This window comes from Hemitrygon akajei, chromosome 20 (assembly GCF_048418815.1).
Source record: "Hemitrygon akajei chromosome 20, sHemAka1.3, whole genome shotgun sequence".
In the NCBI taxonomy this organism is placed as follows: domain Eukaryota; kingdom Metazoa; phylum Chordata; class Chondrichthyes; order Myliobatiformes; family Dasyatidae; genus Hemitrygon; species Hemitrygon akajei.
Genome location: NC_133143.1, coordinates 63,877,349 through 63,892,140, shown reverse-complemented (window position 1 = coordinate 63,892,140; position 14,792 = coordinate 63,877,349). Strand labels below are relative to the sequence as shown.

The 14,792-nt window shown below is 41.1% G+C and overlaps 1 protein-coding gene across 3 annotated transcripts in view; it reads right to left on the bottom strand.

The window, feature by feature from the left end:
- Positions 1-14,792, bottom strand: part of chn2 (chimerin 2) — a 251,596-nt gene that overhangs the window by 205,137 nt on the left and 31,667 nt on the right. Inside the window, exon 1 of one of the 3 annotated variants that reach the window (XM_073024499.1) lies at positions 9,573-9,624. The exons of the other annotated variants lie outside the window; for them this stretch is intronic. Coding sequence (XP_072880600.1) covers positions 9,573-9,609 — 37 coding nt within the window. The 5' untranslated portion in view covers positions 9,610-9,624. Of the gene's footprint in view, positions 1-9,572; positions 9,625-14,792 lie in introns of those variants that run through there. 3 annotated transcript variants of the gene reach the window in all.

Here is a 14,792-nt window from a genome sequence, read left to right as displayed (position 1 = left end):
GCCCACAGTAGTCTTTAGACATTAGCAAAGTATTTGACAAGGTCCCTCACGAGAGACTCATCCAGAAAGTCATGAGGCATGGGATAAGTGGAACCTTGGCTGTTTGGATAAAAAGTTGGCTTAAAGGAAGAAAGCAGAGGGTAGTTGTGGAAGGAAACTGTTCTGCCTGGAGGTCGGTGACTAGTGGAGTGCCGCAGGGATCTGTCCTGGGACCCCTGCTATTTGTGATTTTTATAAATGACCTGGTTGTAGAAGCAGAAGGATGGGTGAGTAAGTTTGCGGATGACACGGAGATTGGAGGAGATGTGGATGGAGCTGCAGGTTGTCGAAGGTTACAAGGGGATATAGACAGGCTGCAGAGTTGGGCAGAAAAATGGCAGACGGAGTTCAATCCGGATAAATGTGAGGTTGTGCATTTTGGAAGGACAAACCAGAAGACTGAGTACAGGATTAATGGTCAGTTACTTAAGAGTGTGGATGAACAAAGGAACCTTGGGGTTCAAATCCATACATCCCTCAAGGTCGCTGCGCAGGTTAATAGGGTAGTTAAGAAGGCCTATGGGATGCTAGGCTTCATTAACAGGGGGAATGAGTTCAAGAGTGGAGAGGTCATGTTGCAACTCTACAAATCTCTGGTGAGACCACACTTAGAGGATTGTGTTCAATTCTGGTCACCTCATTATAGGAAAGATGTGGAAGCTATGGAGAGGGTGCAGAGGAGATTTACCAGGATGTTGCCTGGTTTGGAGAACAAGTCATATGAAGCAAGGTTAGCAGAGCTGGGACTTTTCTCTTTGGGACGTAGAAGAATGAGAGGGGACTTGATAGAGGTCTACAAGATTATGAGAGGCATAGATAGGGTGGATAGTCAGTACCTGTTTCCCAGGGCACCAATAGCAAACAACAGAGGGCATATCTACAAAATTATGGGAGGGAAGTTTAGGGGAGACATCAGGGGTAAGTGTTTTTTTTGGATTTTTTAAAAAAATAATTTTTAAACACACAGAGGGTTGTGAGTACCTGGAATGACTTGCCAGGGATGGTGGTGGAGGCTAAAACATTAGGGGTATTTAAGAGCCTCTTGGACAGGCACATGGATGAAAGAAAAATAGAGGGTTATGGGGTAGTGTGGGTTTAGTACTTCTTTTTTTAAGGATTATATGGGTCGACACAACATGGAGGGCTGAAGGGCCTGTACTGTGCTGTAGTGTTCTATGGTTCTATGGACACAATGAGGAAAACTTACTCCAAGTTCTCCAATAATACATGAGGAGGGGAAATAAATGAGAAACAATATCACCCTGAGCACACCTGGCTTGGAAGCTGCATTAGAAATGCAAGAGACACTCCCCATGACAGTGTGGAAATCCTCCCACATCCCAAAAGATGTACGGCTTAGGGTTAGTAAGTTGTGGGCGTGCTATGCTGGCGTTGGAAACATGCCAACACTTGCAGGCTGCCCCCATCTAATCCTCAGACTGTGTTGGTTGGTGATGCAAATGACACTGTTCACAGTTATGTTTCGATATTTCAATGTGACATACAAAAATAATTCTTATCTTTCACACCAGCTTAACAAAATACAACAACACTGGGGAGAAAACAGTGTTAAGCGATAGATTAGATTGATATACATCAAAGCAACAAGCTCAAAACCGTGGAGGAACTCAGCAGATCATGCAGCAACTACAGAAAAGAATAAACAGTCAACATTTTGGGCTGAGACCTTTCTTCAGGACTGGAAAGGTAGGTGGAAGATGCCAGAATAAGATGGGGAAGGGAAAGGAGTACAAGCTAGAAGGTGAAAGGTGAAGCCAGGTTGGTGGGGGCGGGGGGGGGGTAGTTAAAGGGCTGGAGAAGAAGGAATTTGATGAGAGGAGAGGGACCATGGGAGAAGGTGAAGGAGGAGGCGCACCAGGGGGAGGTGATAGGCTGGAGAGAAGTGGTAAAAAGCTGGTGGGGAATAGACGAGAGAAGGGGAAGGGACTATTTTTAAACCAGAAGGAGAATCAATGTTCACGTCATCAGAATATCAAAGCAAGAAAGTATAAAGCAAGGATGTTTTTTAAGCCCATCTTGAGTACTGTGGCCAAGCTCCAGAGTACTCTTCACTTAGGCTCCAAAAGGCATAGACAATGTCTTTAGCTTCATTCAGGGACTTTTTCTCTAAAGGGAAAAGTTCAAGGGAACTTCAAAGGGTCCAGAGGAGGTTTTGTGAATGATGCCAAGATTGAAAGGATTAAAGATCAGGAGGATTGATATCCTGAGCCTGTACTTGCTGAAGTTTAGAAAAATGAAGGGGATCCTCATTGGAACCTATCAAATATTGAAGGGTCCAGGCAGAGTGGAGATGGAGAGGTGGTTTTAATAATGGGAAAGTCTAACACTCGAGTGCAAAGCCTCAAAATACAAAGTCGTCCCTTTAGAACAGAGATGAGGAATTATTTCTTTAGCCAGAGGGCGGTGAATCTGTAGAATTCATTGCTAACAGACTGCTCTGGAGGTCGAGTCATTGAGTACATTTAAATTGTAGGTTTTTGAACAGTCAGGGCTTCAAATGCTATGGGGTGACAGCAGAAGAATAGGGTTGTGAGGGGAAAAAAGTCATGATAAAATGGCAGAGCAGACTCAGTGGGCTGAACGGCCTAATTCTGTTCATAGGTCTTACATACTAAAAGGGTTTGCAGTTCAAGAATGGTTGGTAAAATCACAAGACGAATATTTAGAATAATTCAAAGCCTGGATTGGGGAGAAAAACCCAGTACAATCTGGAATACACTGTTGCAAAAGGGTCCTGAAAACAGGGAACGAATAAAGAAAAACTGGCAGCACTTTCAGGAAAGAGCACTGAAAAGGGCCTGACTGGAATGCTCTTTAAGTGACTTGGCAAAAGGCCCAACAGACCAGTGGCCTCCTACTGTGTTCGATTATCCTGTGATTTCAGTTACATTGAAGTAATTAGTTTAAATTTGGTTGGCTTTATTCATGGAGGGTATTGTTCACATCCTTGTGCATGGTTCAGAATTAATTATGCAGAGTATTACAAAATACGCTGTTTTTCATAAATTCTATTGTTTTTTTCCCTATAAGAAAATTATTCTCAAGCTAATATATGGTGACATAGTCATACTTTGATATTGAACTTACTTTTCCGCCACCTTACTGTTGCTGAATAACACACACAAAATGTACTATTTATTGAGATACAGTAGGGGGTAAGCCCTTCAGCCACTCTGCCCAGCAATCCCCCAATTTAACCCTAGCCTAATCGCTGGACACATTACAATGACCCATCAACCTACTAACCAGCACGTCTCTGGACTGTGGGAGGAAACTACAGCACCCGGAGGAAACCCACGCAATCACAGGGAGAACACACAAACTCCTTACAGACAGCGGCGGGAATTGAACCCAAATCACTGGTACTATAAAGCATTGTGCTCACCACTACACTACTGTGCAGTGCTATAGGCAGCATCTATAGGAAAAATAAACAGTCAATGTTTTGACCAGAGACCCAACATCAGGCACATAGGCACTGCCTGACCTGCTGAGTTCCTCCAGTATTTTGTGTGTGTTGCTCTGGATTTCCAGCATCAGCAGAATCTCTTGTGTTTATGATTAACTGTTACTGAAACAGTCTCTTCACAGTGAAAATCCCATTCAAAAGAACTACATATATAAATTTAATGCTTAAATTAATAATTTCTGATTATACTTTATATGGCATTGATTTAATCCTTTTCTTAAAATTAATTTCATTGGTTCGATTCTGTCGCAAGAGTGGCTTAATCAATGGTATTTTTATTTTGTGTTTGAAGTTTACAAAAATCTCGCCTTAAAATCAGTTATGATGCCAAGGAAGCAATACATCATAGCCGTTACCATTTTTGTATGAGATTTTAAAACCAAAATCCCCAGATGCTTTTGTCAAGTAGATGTAATTGCATCACTTGAAAGGAAAGCTACAGAGTTCTAATCAATATTTATTTCCCAGCCAACATCACTGAAAGCTGTTCCACTCGTGTGAACTTGGCTCTCGGAGAGTTTGCTGTAAGGGGTTCAGTGCTGCCTTTATCTACTGCCCTCTGTTATTCATCTCCATCCAAATTTTTTTAACAACGTAATGGCTGGTGTGAGTGTGAAACAAACTGCCAATGGAAGTGGTGGATGCAGGTTCAACTGCAACATTTAAGAAAAGTTAGGATAATTCCAAGGATGGGAGGGGTATGAAGGCTATGGTCCAGGTGTGGGCCAATGGGACTTGGCTCAGCATAGACTAGATGGGGTGAAGGGCATGTTTCTGTGCTATAGGGCTCTACGACTCTATAACTTAATGAGTTCTCTTGTTTGTGTTGCCAAAAGCACATTGTAGTTAATATAACTAATAAATATCATGCCACAATCTGCAATGACTATTATAAATCTGGAGCAGAGGCATGTCACACATTCCTTCAAGCCTAGTTTTCACTAATCTGATTGTAACATCAACTCTGTGCCTCCCAGCATCTCAGCCTAGCCCTCCTCCATATAAGCAGCATCATTATTGAGTTTGCACTGAAGGACTTAAACAGTAGAAGAATGCTTAGAAAGCACTTATTGTTAGTTGTAGAATGTACTGGTATTGCATATAGACTTAAGATGTGGTTTTTCCATTCCCTACCCCGGCACCCCTCTTACCCCTTCTCTTCTCCTCAGCTGCCCATCACCTCCCTCTGATGCCCCTTCTCCTTCCTTTTCTCCCATGGTCCACTCTCCTATCCTATCAGATTCCTTCTTCTTCGCCCTTTACCTTTTCCACCCTTCACCTCTCAGCTTCTCACTTCATCCCCACTCCCTCACCCACCTTCCCCCCTCACCTGGTCTCACCCATCACCTGCCACTTTGCACTCCATCTCCCCCCCACCCCCAACCAACCTCTTATTCCGGCTTCTGTCCCCTCCCTTTCCAGTCATAATGAAGGGTCTTGAACAATTCCCAATTCAATCACAGGTACTTTGGCACGTCCATCCAGAGTTGTGACAGCTTATGCCATTTTGTCCATTTATCTGCATCAAGATGCCTTGCTTAATCCCCATCAGCCCTCCTCTCCAAAACAGGATTTACCTTGCAAGTGCTTGACATTTTGAGATTTATTACATTAAACTATTGTTCAGTTGGCAAGCAATTACTACAAGGACCATGTTGAGGTGTTTAGATGACTCTTATCTTTAAGAGTCAAGATTTATCCTCAAAAGGCAGCATCGATCATTAAGGACCACCACTTAAAGGACATGTCCCTTTCTCATTGCTACCATCAAGGCGAAGACACACACTCAATGTTTTAGGAACAGCTTCTCCCCCTCCGTCATCAGATCACTGAATGGATCATGAACACAAAAACACAAACTCACTTTGTTTGTGTGTATACACACACACACACACACACAATTAAATTTAGGAACAAAATTTCAGCTTGTAATTTACAGGTAATTTTATATATTACATTGTACTGCTGCTGCAAATCAACAACTTTCACAACATCTGTCCGTGATAATAAACCTGATTCTGATAACAAAAACGAATATTAAGAAACAAGAAAAAGGTGTTTGTGGCATGAAATATTTGTTATTTTTCTCTTCCCTTCTTCAGAACAAAGTCAACTGCATCCATTGATGACAACTGATTCACTTTTGTATTAAATTCAGCCATAAACACTTCAAATTTGGAATTTGAAAAACTTTTCCACTATAACTGGTGTTAAGTGATTCCAGCTGCCCAAAAAATTGATCAGCAACGTTTACAGGCCAGCATATGAAATACTGACTACTGCCAGGGAATGGTTGTGGAAAATTAAAATACTATTGTCAGGAGTATTTAAGCACATGTATGTTTTAAAAGAAGAACTCATTTGAACAGCTATTTGACAAGATTCAGACTGATTGTCCAAATACATAGTGAAATGTATCATTCACATTAACAACCAACATATCCAAGGATGTTCTGAGGGAGGCAGCCCACAAATGGTGCCACGCATTGCAGCACCAACATAACATGCCCACCATGTTTAGCAGAACAACACAAGCAGAAACAACAACAAAGCAAGGCCCCTTCCCACACACATGCCTCTAACCCCAGGACAGGCCATTTCCAGGCCTGTAGTCCACTGGCCCTGGCCTTGGGCTTCGACCATCAGCCATATTGAATCCTGAAGAGGCTTTGGGATTCATAACATACATTCAAGCTATAACTTTTGGTAGTGGCCATCCCAAAACAAAGATACAAAGATGTTCAAATCCTCATGGCAAAGTAAAATCATATTAACAAAAATATCTGGAATAAAATTATTTCAATGGATAACACAAGGGAATGACAAATTAGGAACAATAACGAAGACATAAAAGGGATTTTCACTGAAGGGAAAACAAACAAATTACTTCAACTGCTCTATGAAGAAAAACAGTCCAAACATGGGTCATGTGTTCAGAAGAATAATGTACCAAGACTGATGGGTACATTGCACATATATACAGTTTTATATATACAGTGCAATTTTATGTACTGCACTGTAATGCTGCCAAAAAAAACTAATTTCATGGCGTATGTGATTGATGATAAACCTGATTCTGAAATGGGCCTCTACTAAGGACTGAAAGTGGGAAGGGGGTAGGGAGAGAGGAATCATGGCTGGGAAAAAGAGGAAGGGAGAGAAGAGGGAACAGGAAGCACTGGAGGGACATTCTGCAATGATCAATAAACTAATTGTTTTCAATCGAATTAGTTTGCCTGGTGTCTCAGGGCTGGGTGTGTCTGCACCAATGCCATCCTCCCCCCACTCCTAGCACTGTCACCTGTCCCACACCCCGCCCGCGGCACTTCCCCTTCACCATTCCCACCATCCTTTGCTCCAGTCAGATTTCCGCTCCATGTTGACAAACACAGTATTTTGCAAAAGTCTTAGGCACATTCGTAATTGGTCACATAGGTGTAAATTGGGTGGCATGGGCGCATAGGGCCGGAAGGGTCTCTCACCATGCTGTGTCTCTAATGATAAATGAAAATAATATTTCCCCCCCCTTCTAGCATCAGCGCCATTTTCACTTAAAAATATTTCAGCCTTGACAGCAGGATTATTCTGGTATTATAACCTGCTGCACACTTCACAATTCATTTGATGCCACAGTACATTTCAAATAGGAAATCTGCTTCTCTTGAGCACCAAATTCATCAGTTTTGAAATAATTGGAAGTGATTCATGTGACGGTGATACTTCACTAAATTACACACTGCCATCTTTCTTCGCACAAATGGATGTTACTGAGCAGGGCATCTGTTTCAGTATGCATCTGAATAAAACTGTACCTATATATGTTCGCTTCTTACAAGGCAAGTTTCCTTCCTTAATCTTTCACTATTAAGAGACAAAGTGTTATTCCCTGTTTCAAAATGAAGCACCAACAATTAAACATACCCCAGAACTCAGGTTCAAATAATTTCTCAAGCAGCTGCCAGCAATTGCAATTCATACTGTGGGTTACAACAGAAGTACATTATACGAGACATAACTGTATCTGCCGTTCATCCATGTAACATTCATTTAACAAAAAAAAACCATATGGCCACTTTATTAGGTATGCTTGTATACCTGCTCAATAATGCAAATATCTAATCAACCAACCACGTGGCAGCAACTCAATGCATAGAAGCATGCAGACATGGTCAAGAGGATCAGTTTCTCAGAATGGGGAAGCAACTTGATCTAAATGACTTTGAGAGTGGAATGGTTGTCGGTGCCATACAGGGTGCTTAAGAATATCTCAAAAGCTTCTGATCTCCTGGGATTTTCATACACAACATTCTCTAGAGTTTACAGAGAATGGTGTGAACAACAGAAAACAAGTGAGCTTCAGTTCTGTGGGTGAAAACGCAATGAGTGAGATCAGAGAAGAATCGCAGACATGAAGGCGATAGTAAACCCAATAACCACGTGTTACAACAGTGGTGTGCAGAAGATTTGTGGGTGGTGCAGGAGTGTAATGGTTAGCACAACACATTATAGTAGCAGCAAACCGAGTGTCATTCCCACCACTGCCTCTACGGAGTTCATATGTTCTCCATGATAGTGTGGGTTTCCTGCAAGTGTTCCAGTTTCCTCCCAGTCCAAAGACGTACTGAATTGCTGGTTAATTGGCCTTTGTAAGTTTTCCCTTGATTAGCCTAGGGTTAAATTGGGAATTGCTGGGCTCATGGCTCAAAGGGCCGGAAGGGTTTAATCCATGTTGTATCTCAACAAATAAATAAAATCTCCGAATGCACATCACATTGAAGCTTGATGTGCCTGGGCTCCAGAGGCAGAAGTCCGTGAACATACACTCCGTGGCCACTTCATTAAGTCCAGGAGGTGCCCAATTAAGTAGCCACTGAGTGTAGATGCCAAATATAACTCCAGCATACAGTACACTGAAGTAAATGTTATAACAGCCAGGTGAACTTCTGTCGGTTTTAAAACAAACAATTCAGTAACAGACAACATGGAACAAAATTCAGAAGGAAAACGCTGCTCCCTAAGAGATGCAGAAGACTGTAGATGCTACAGTCTGAGGCAAAAAAGGAGCAAGCTGTCAGGGGAACTCAACAGCTCAAGCAGCATTCGTGCAAGCTAAGGGTTAGTCAATGTTTTGGATCAAGACCCAAAGTCAGGACTATGGGAAGGATTCAACCTAAAGTTGAAAATTCAAACTAAACTATCTAAGTATGTACATGTCACCATATCTACCATGAGATTCATTTTCTTACAGGCATTCATAGAGAAGCCGAGAAATGCAATAGAATGAATGAAGAACTGCAAACAAACAAACGAACAAAAAACATCACAATGTGCACCATCTTTGATTCAACCAAAAACAGTGGTACTCTCTGCAAACTTAAGTATGGCATTGGAGATGTACTTAGGCTCACAGTCACAAGTATAAAGCAAGTCGAGCAGGGAGCTAAGTACACAGTCTCATAGTGCACCTATGGTGGTGATCGTGGTGGAGATGCTGTCAATCCGAATTGACTGGAGTCTGCAGGTGAGAAAAATCAAGGATCTAGTTGCACAGGGGGGTTTTGAGGATAAGATCTTGGAGCTTAGTGATTAGTCTCGAGGGGATGATAGCGTTGAATGCTGAGCTGTTGCCAATGAAGAGCATCCTGACGTATGCATCCTCATTGTCCAGATACTTCCGTGCTGAATGAAAAGCCAAAGCCCAAGATGTCAACTGACTCTTTGCTGCCATGGTTTCTTCTTGACCCTGAGTTCCTCCAGAAATTTGTTTCTTAACCCAGCAGAGGAACCAGCATCCATTCATATTATATCAACTCTTCCAGGTACAATATACTTCAGTGCAAAGTGTCAATTCCTGGAAGTGTATTCTGTACCAGATGATGCAACACACACCATAAGTGCTGCTGGCCCTCATCTTGATGGTTCTGAGTATTGCCGCAATTGATATAATAATTATAGCAAAATTAGAAGAGCAAAAAGAGAAAACAAGTTCCAAATAAAATAATAAAAAGCATGCATTTAAAAATTCATTTTAAAATATTTTTACCATAAAACATTAGTCGACAATCCTGTTCTTGAAGCATCGTTTTTGAACGATAAACCACACAGTACATTTCAAGAGTAAGACTGCCAACAACCTTCACAATGCTATGTTCCAATATTCTATTGACACACTCGTTCTGTTTGCAGAAGGAACAGTCACATGGTTGGATTGACAGAGTCTTGTGAGTAGAGCCAAAGAGAAAATAATCTATTTACAAATCAACTCTTCTACAAGCAGCATGTCTCCTCATTTATATTGCAGTAGTGCTGTAACTAGCATACCACTGGCAACGTCAACATTCAAGCTTATTTATCACGTGCGCAGTGAAATGCGTTGTTTGTATTAACAACCAAATGCACCCGTGGGTGTGCTGAGTGCAGCCCATGTGTTGTCACGCATTCCAGCGCCAGTACAGAATGCCCACAACGCTCAGCACAACAACTCAAAACACAACAACAGAATGCAACTATCTCTCATTCCTCCCTCCCTCCCACTCATACATACAGTACTCTAACCCCAGGAGAAGCTGTCTCTTTGGACTCCAGCTCACAAATATTGGGCTTCAACTTCCAAAGCAGACTCAAGAGGTTTGCTGACTCAAGACTTCCAAGTCTAACCTGGACCCCAGGACCCACCAGTCACCGAATACTACGTCTCAAACCGGGCCTCGAACTCCAGTCTCGACACTGACAGCATTCCACACACCAGGCCTCGAACTCTGGGCTTGCCACTGACACCCTGAACTCCAGTCCCTCTGATTTACAAACCTAGGGACTCTTAACAGTATAAATGTAACACTGGTCTTTTTTGATTGCCTGTAGCCAATCTCCCATTTCCTAAATTCGGTATTAATCTGCTCTATGGCATCAAAGTAACAAATATTTATGAAGGATGAGTCAACAGCAATCAGAGCAGAGCAATCATTTGTTTGCCTAGGGTTAGTTATAAAGCATATTTATATACAAAGCAGACCTCCAGGCTAAATTGTTTTGGTCATACATCAACTACTGGTTTTAGTTTTAACTACTACGTAATTACAGTGTTAAAGGAAAGCAAACACATATTTTCAGTGGTGTGAATGCTGTGATGCAAATAGAAATGACATTAAATGCATTTGCTTTACAATACGCACAAAGAAGTTGCAATTTTTTTAAAAAGCAGGAGGAAACTCATTCCATCTTCAAAAGGACTGCTTCGAAATTTGAGAATCACTAACGTCTCCATATTTTCATCAAGATCAATGCCAGAAGTATAAAGGCAGCTTACAGTAAACCTTTTTACACAAAACCCAACATGCCTTGGGAAAATCATTGCGGTTAGAATAAAAGAAAGTTGGGTAGAATTCTCTATCAGACTGTTTTACAGTACCAACTTTCAAGTTTATTGTCATTCAATCATACACGTGTTCAGTTAAAAACATTGCTTTGCTTGGGCAGGAGTTCACAACCTGGTGTCCTCGGTTCCCGCGGATAACAGTATGGATCCACGACATAGGGCCAAGGTGCAAAGCAGGATTATGTATTTATGATACAGCACATATGGTTACAATATTCCGAATCAGTTACACCCACCCGAGGACCACTGATAGACGAACTCTTCAGAGAATGTCGTACTCAATTCAAGTGATCGCACTACTATAGTTACAACACAGCATTTATGTAATTACAAGAAAAAGCTTGTGAACCCTTTGCAATTACCTATTTTTCTGCATTAATTACTCATAAAATGTAGTCTGATCTTCATCTAAGTCACAATAATAGACAAACACAAACTACCTAAGCTAATAACACACAAACAAATGTACTTTTCATGTCTTTATTGAACACATTGTTTAACCATTCACAGTTCAGGCTGGAAAAAGAGAACCCATGTATTTAATAAATGGCAGAATTTCCTTTAGTAGCAATAACCTCCGTCAAACATTTCCTATAGCTGGTGATCAGACTTGCAAAATGGTGAGAAGAAATTTTAGACCATTTCTCCATACAAAACGGTTTCAGTTCATCACTATTTCTGGGATACCTTGCATGACCAACCCTCATCAGGTCATGACACAACATCTCAATTGGATTAAGATCTGGACACTGACTTGGCCTTTCATAAACATGAATTTTCTTCTTTTTAAACGATTCAGTTGTTAATTTACTTGTGTTTTGGATCATTGTTTTGTTGCATTATCCAAATTCTATTAAGCTTCAGGTGACAGACTGCTACCCTGACATTCTCCTGCAAAGTGCCTTGATACAATTTTGAGTTTATCGTTTCCTCAAGAGTGCAAGCTGCCCAGGCCCTGAGGCAGCAAAGCAGCCCCAAACCGTGATGCTCCTTCTACCAAGCTTCACAGTTGGGATGAGGTTTCGGTGTTGGTGTACAGTTCCCTTTTTCCTCCAGACATAGTGGTGTGTATTTCTCCCAAAAGTTCAACTTTTGTCTCACCTATCCACAGAACACTGTCCCAGAAATGTTGTGGAACATCCAGATAGTCTTTTGCAAACTTGAGACGTGCAGTGATTTTTTTTTTGGGAGAGCAGTGGCTTCCTCCATGGTGTCCTTCCTTGAACACCATTATTGTTCAGTGTTCTTCTGGTAGTGGACACATGAACAGAGACTTCAGCAAGTTCTAGAGATTTCTGTAGGTCTTCTGCTGTTATCCTTCAGTTCTCTTTCACCTCCTTCAGCATTCATCGACTGGAACACCTGTCTCCAAATAGCTTTTGCAGAAGGTATTACCCAGAGGAACACATACTTTTTTTTGAACTTAGACTGCGATTGTTTAAATGGTGTACTCAGTAATGATGAGAAGTAGTACAACTGTTTGAGTGTTATCAGTTTGGGCAGATTGTGTTCGTCTATTATTGTAACTTGGATGAAAATCAGACCACATTTTATGAGTAATTAATGCAGAAAACCAGGTTAATTGAAAAGGGTTCACAAACTTTTTCTTGCAACTGTAATTACGATAAAGCACATTGCAGACACAAAATAATATTAGTACAAGTCCCTGAGTGCCATGGACTGAAGACTGATGCTGTCCTGAAGCCAGGTTTCTGTAAGGATAAGCACAGAGCAGTTCCTCATCTCACACTGAGTCAGTTGCAGATAAAGGAAATGTAGCTTGTTTCTGAGGAGCGAGCATTGGAGAAAGTATTGACAGAAGAGCCAGACTGCAGATGTTACCCTTTAACCTGGCATGGATTCCAACACATTTGCCATGCTTCTGTTTCCTCTCACACCGCTAGCGGCACCTCTTTCCCTGGGTTGCTGTAACAGGTAAAACTGCGGTACGAGGGCCTGGTTCATGTAATAACCCAAGTTTACACAGCTCCTCTGCTGTCAATCTCGCTAAAGAACCAGACTAAGAGGTGAAATTGAACAATTAATTGGACATTAATAATACAAGCTGCTCTTAAATAAATTGTACAACAAAGGGAAAAATATCAGTGTCTTTGCTTTCTGGAATAGTTACTGGTTCAAATCAATAGAGAAAGTATCAGATGAATCAATGTGACTACATCAGAACTAAGTTCATAGAAGCTTAAGAAGCTGTAATATTTATTTCCTTAGGGGAAAAAACGCAGCTTCTTTTTTTGAGAATGAAAAAAGCCGTGGTTTTTCCCTCATTGTAATTGTTGCTTGCCAGCATTTTGATATTTTTATTGAAGCAGCTGCAGTTTTCAAAGCTCAGACCTACTGAAGCTATTCATTAACTCTTTAATTACACTCACATTTGATAGAGTTTCTCCTATAACGGATTAAAGAGTTAATTTACAACATCCCATTTAAAAAGACACATCAAGTGACTATTATCAGAAAACAAATTACAGGCCCTCCAGATTACACTGCAGAAGTTTATGAACTATCCACAATAACAGTCATTCATACAGGAAACCACAAATGAAAAACACTCCCTTGTACTTCATGTGATATCAAGAATATCTATTTAAGATTACACAGCCATCATTGGAAATCTTTCTTTTAAGCCTCCAGATATACAGCACATGAATTCAAAAATGCTATTTTAGTTTTAAAAAGTAGACATTCTTAAAAATAAACTAATCAGTTATTTAATCTTTTTGCAATTTTTCCCTTTTTTCTAAATGAAACCTGTAACCAGCATTGTGCTTATAATGGGCCAGGCAGCGTCCATGTAAAAGAGTATGTCTCAGCCCAAAACATCAACTGTCTACCTTTTTCTATAGATGCTGCCTGACCTGCTGAGTTCCTCCAACATTCTGTGTGTATTACTTTGGTTTCCAGCATCTGCAGATTTTCTCTTGGCTGTGCTTACAATGTGATTTCCTAGGATAATTTGAAATCAGTTGCAAGGAGACTTCTTGAAGTCCAATTACACTCACCAAATAAATCCATGAAATTTGTGACCCACACTGGCTTATTTCTGAACATAAAACTGGGAAAGTAAAAGAAATGTACCATACTTTTGGAGAGTCCTATTGTTTAAAAAGGGCACTGCATTTTGAAGATTTCTACACTCACCATCAAACCAGGAGAGCAGGTTCATGTGGTGACTGCTTCCCTTGAGGAAAGGTTCAGCAGGCTAGGGATTTTCTCTTTAGAGCAAAGGAGGATGAGAGGTGTCTTAAAGACATACAAGGTCAAGTGGACAGCATAGACTCCCCCACTCTCCCCAGGGCAAAAATGGTTAATGGGAGACAGCACAAATTGTAAGATGATTGGAGGAAAGTTTGGAGGGATGTTAGAGGCAAGATTTTTTTTATAACACTGGGTAATAGCTGCATGGAATATTACAGTGCAGTACAATGCAATAATTTCCCGTTTGGACACTAGTAGTGGTGGTGGAGGTAGATATAATACAGACATTTAAGAAACTCTTAGATAGGCACATGCATGAAAGAAAAATAGAGGCGAGGTGGGAGGAATGGTTAGATTGATCTTGGAGTGGGTTAAAGACCACAAGGCATAGGAGCAGAATTAAGCCATTCAGCCCATCGAGTCTGCTCCATCATTCAATTATGGCTGATCCTGGATCCCACTCAACCTCATAACGCCTGCCTTCTTGCCATATCCTTTGATGCCCTGACTGATCAGGAAACTATCAACTTCCACCTTAAATATACCCACGGACTTCACCTCCACTGCAGCCTGTGGCAGAGCATTCCACAGGTTCATTGCTCCTCCTTACCTCTGTTCTAAAAGGTCCCTCCTCAATTTTGAGGCTGTGCCCTCTAGTTCTGGATACCTCCA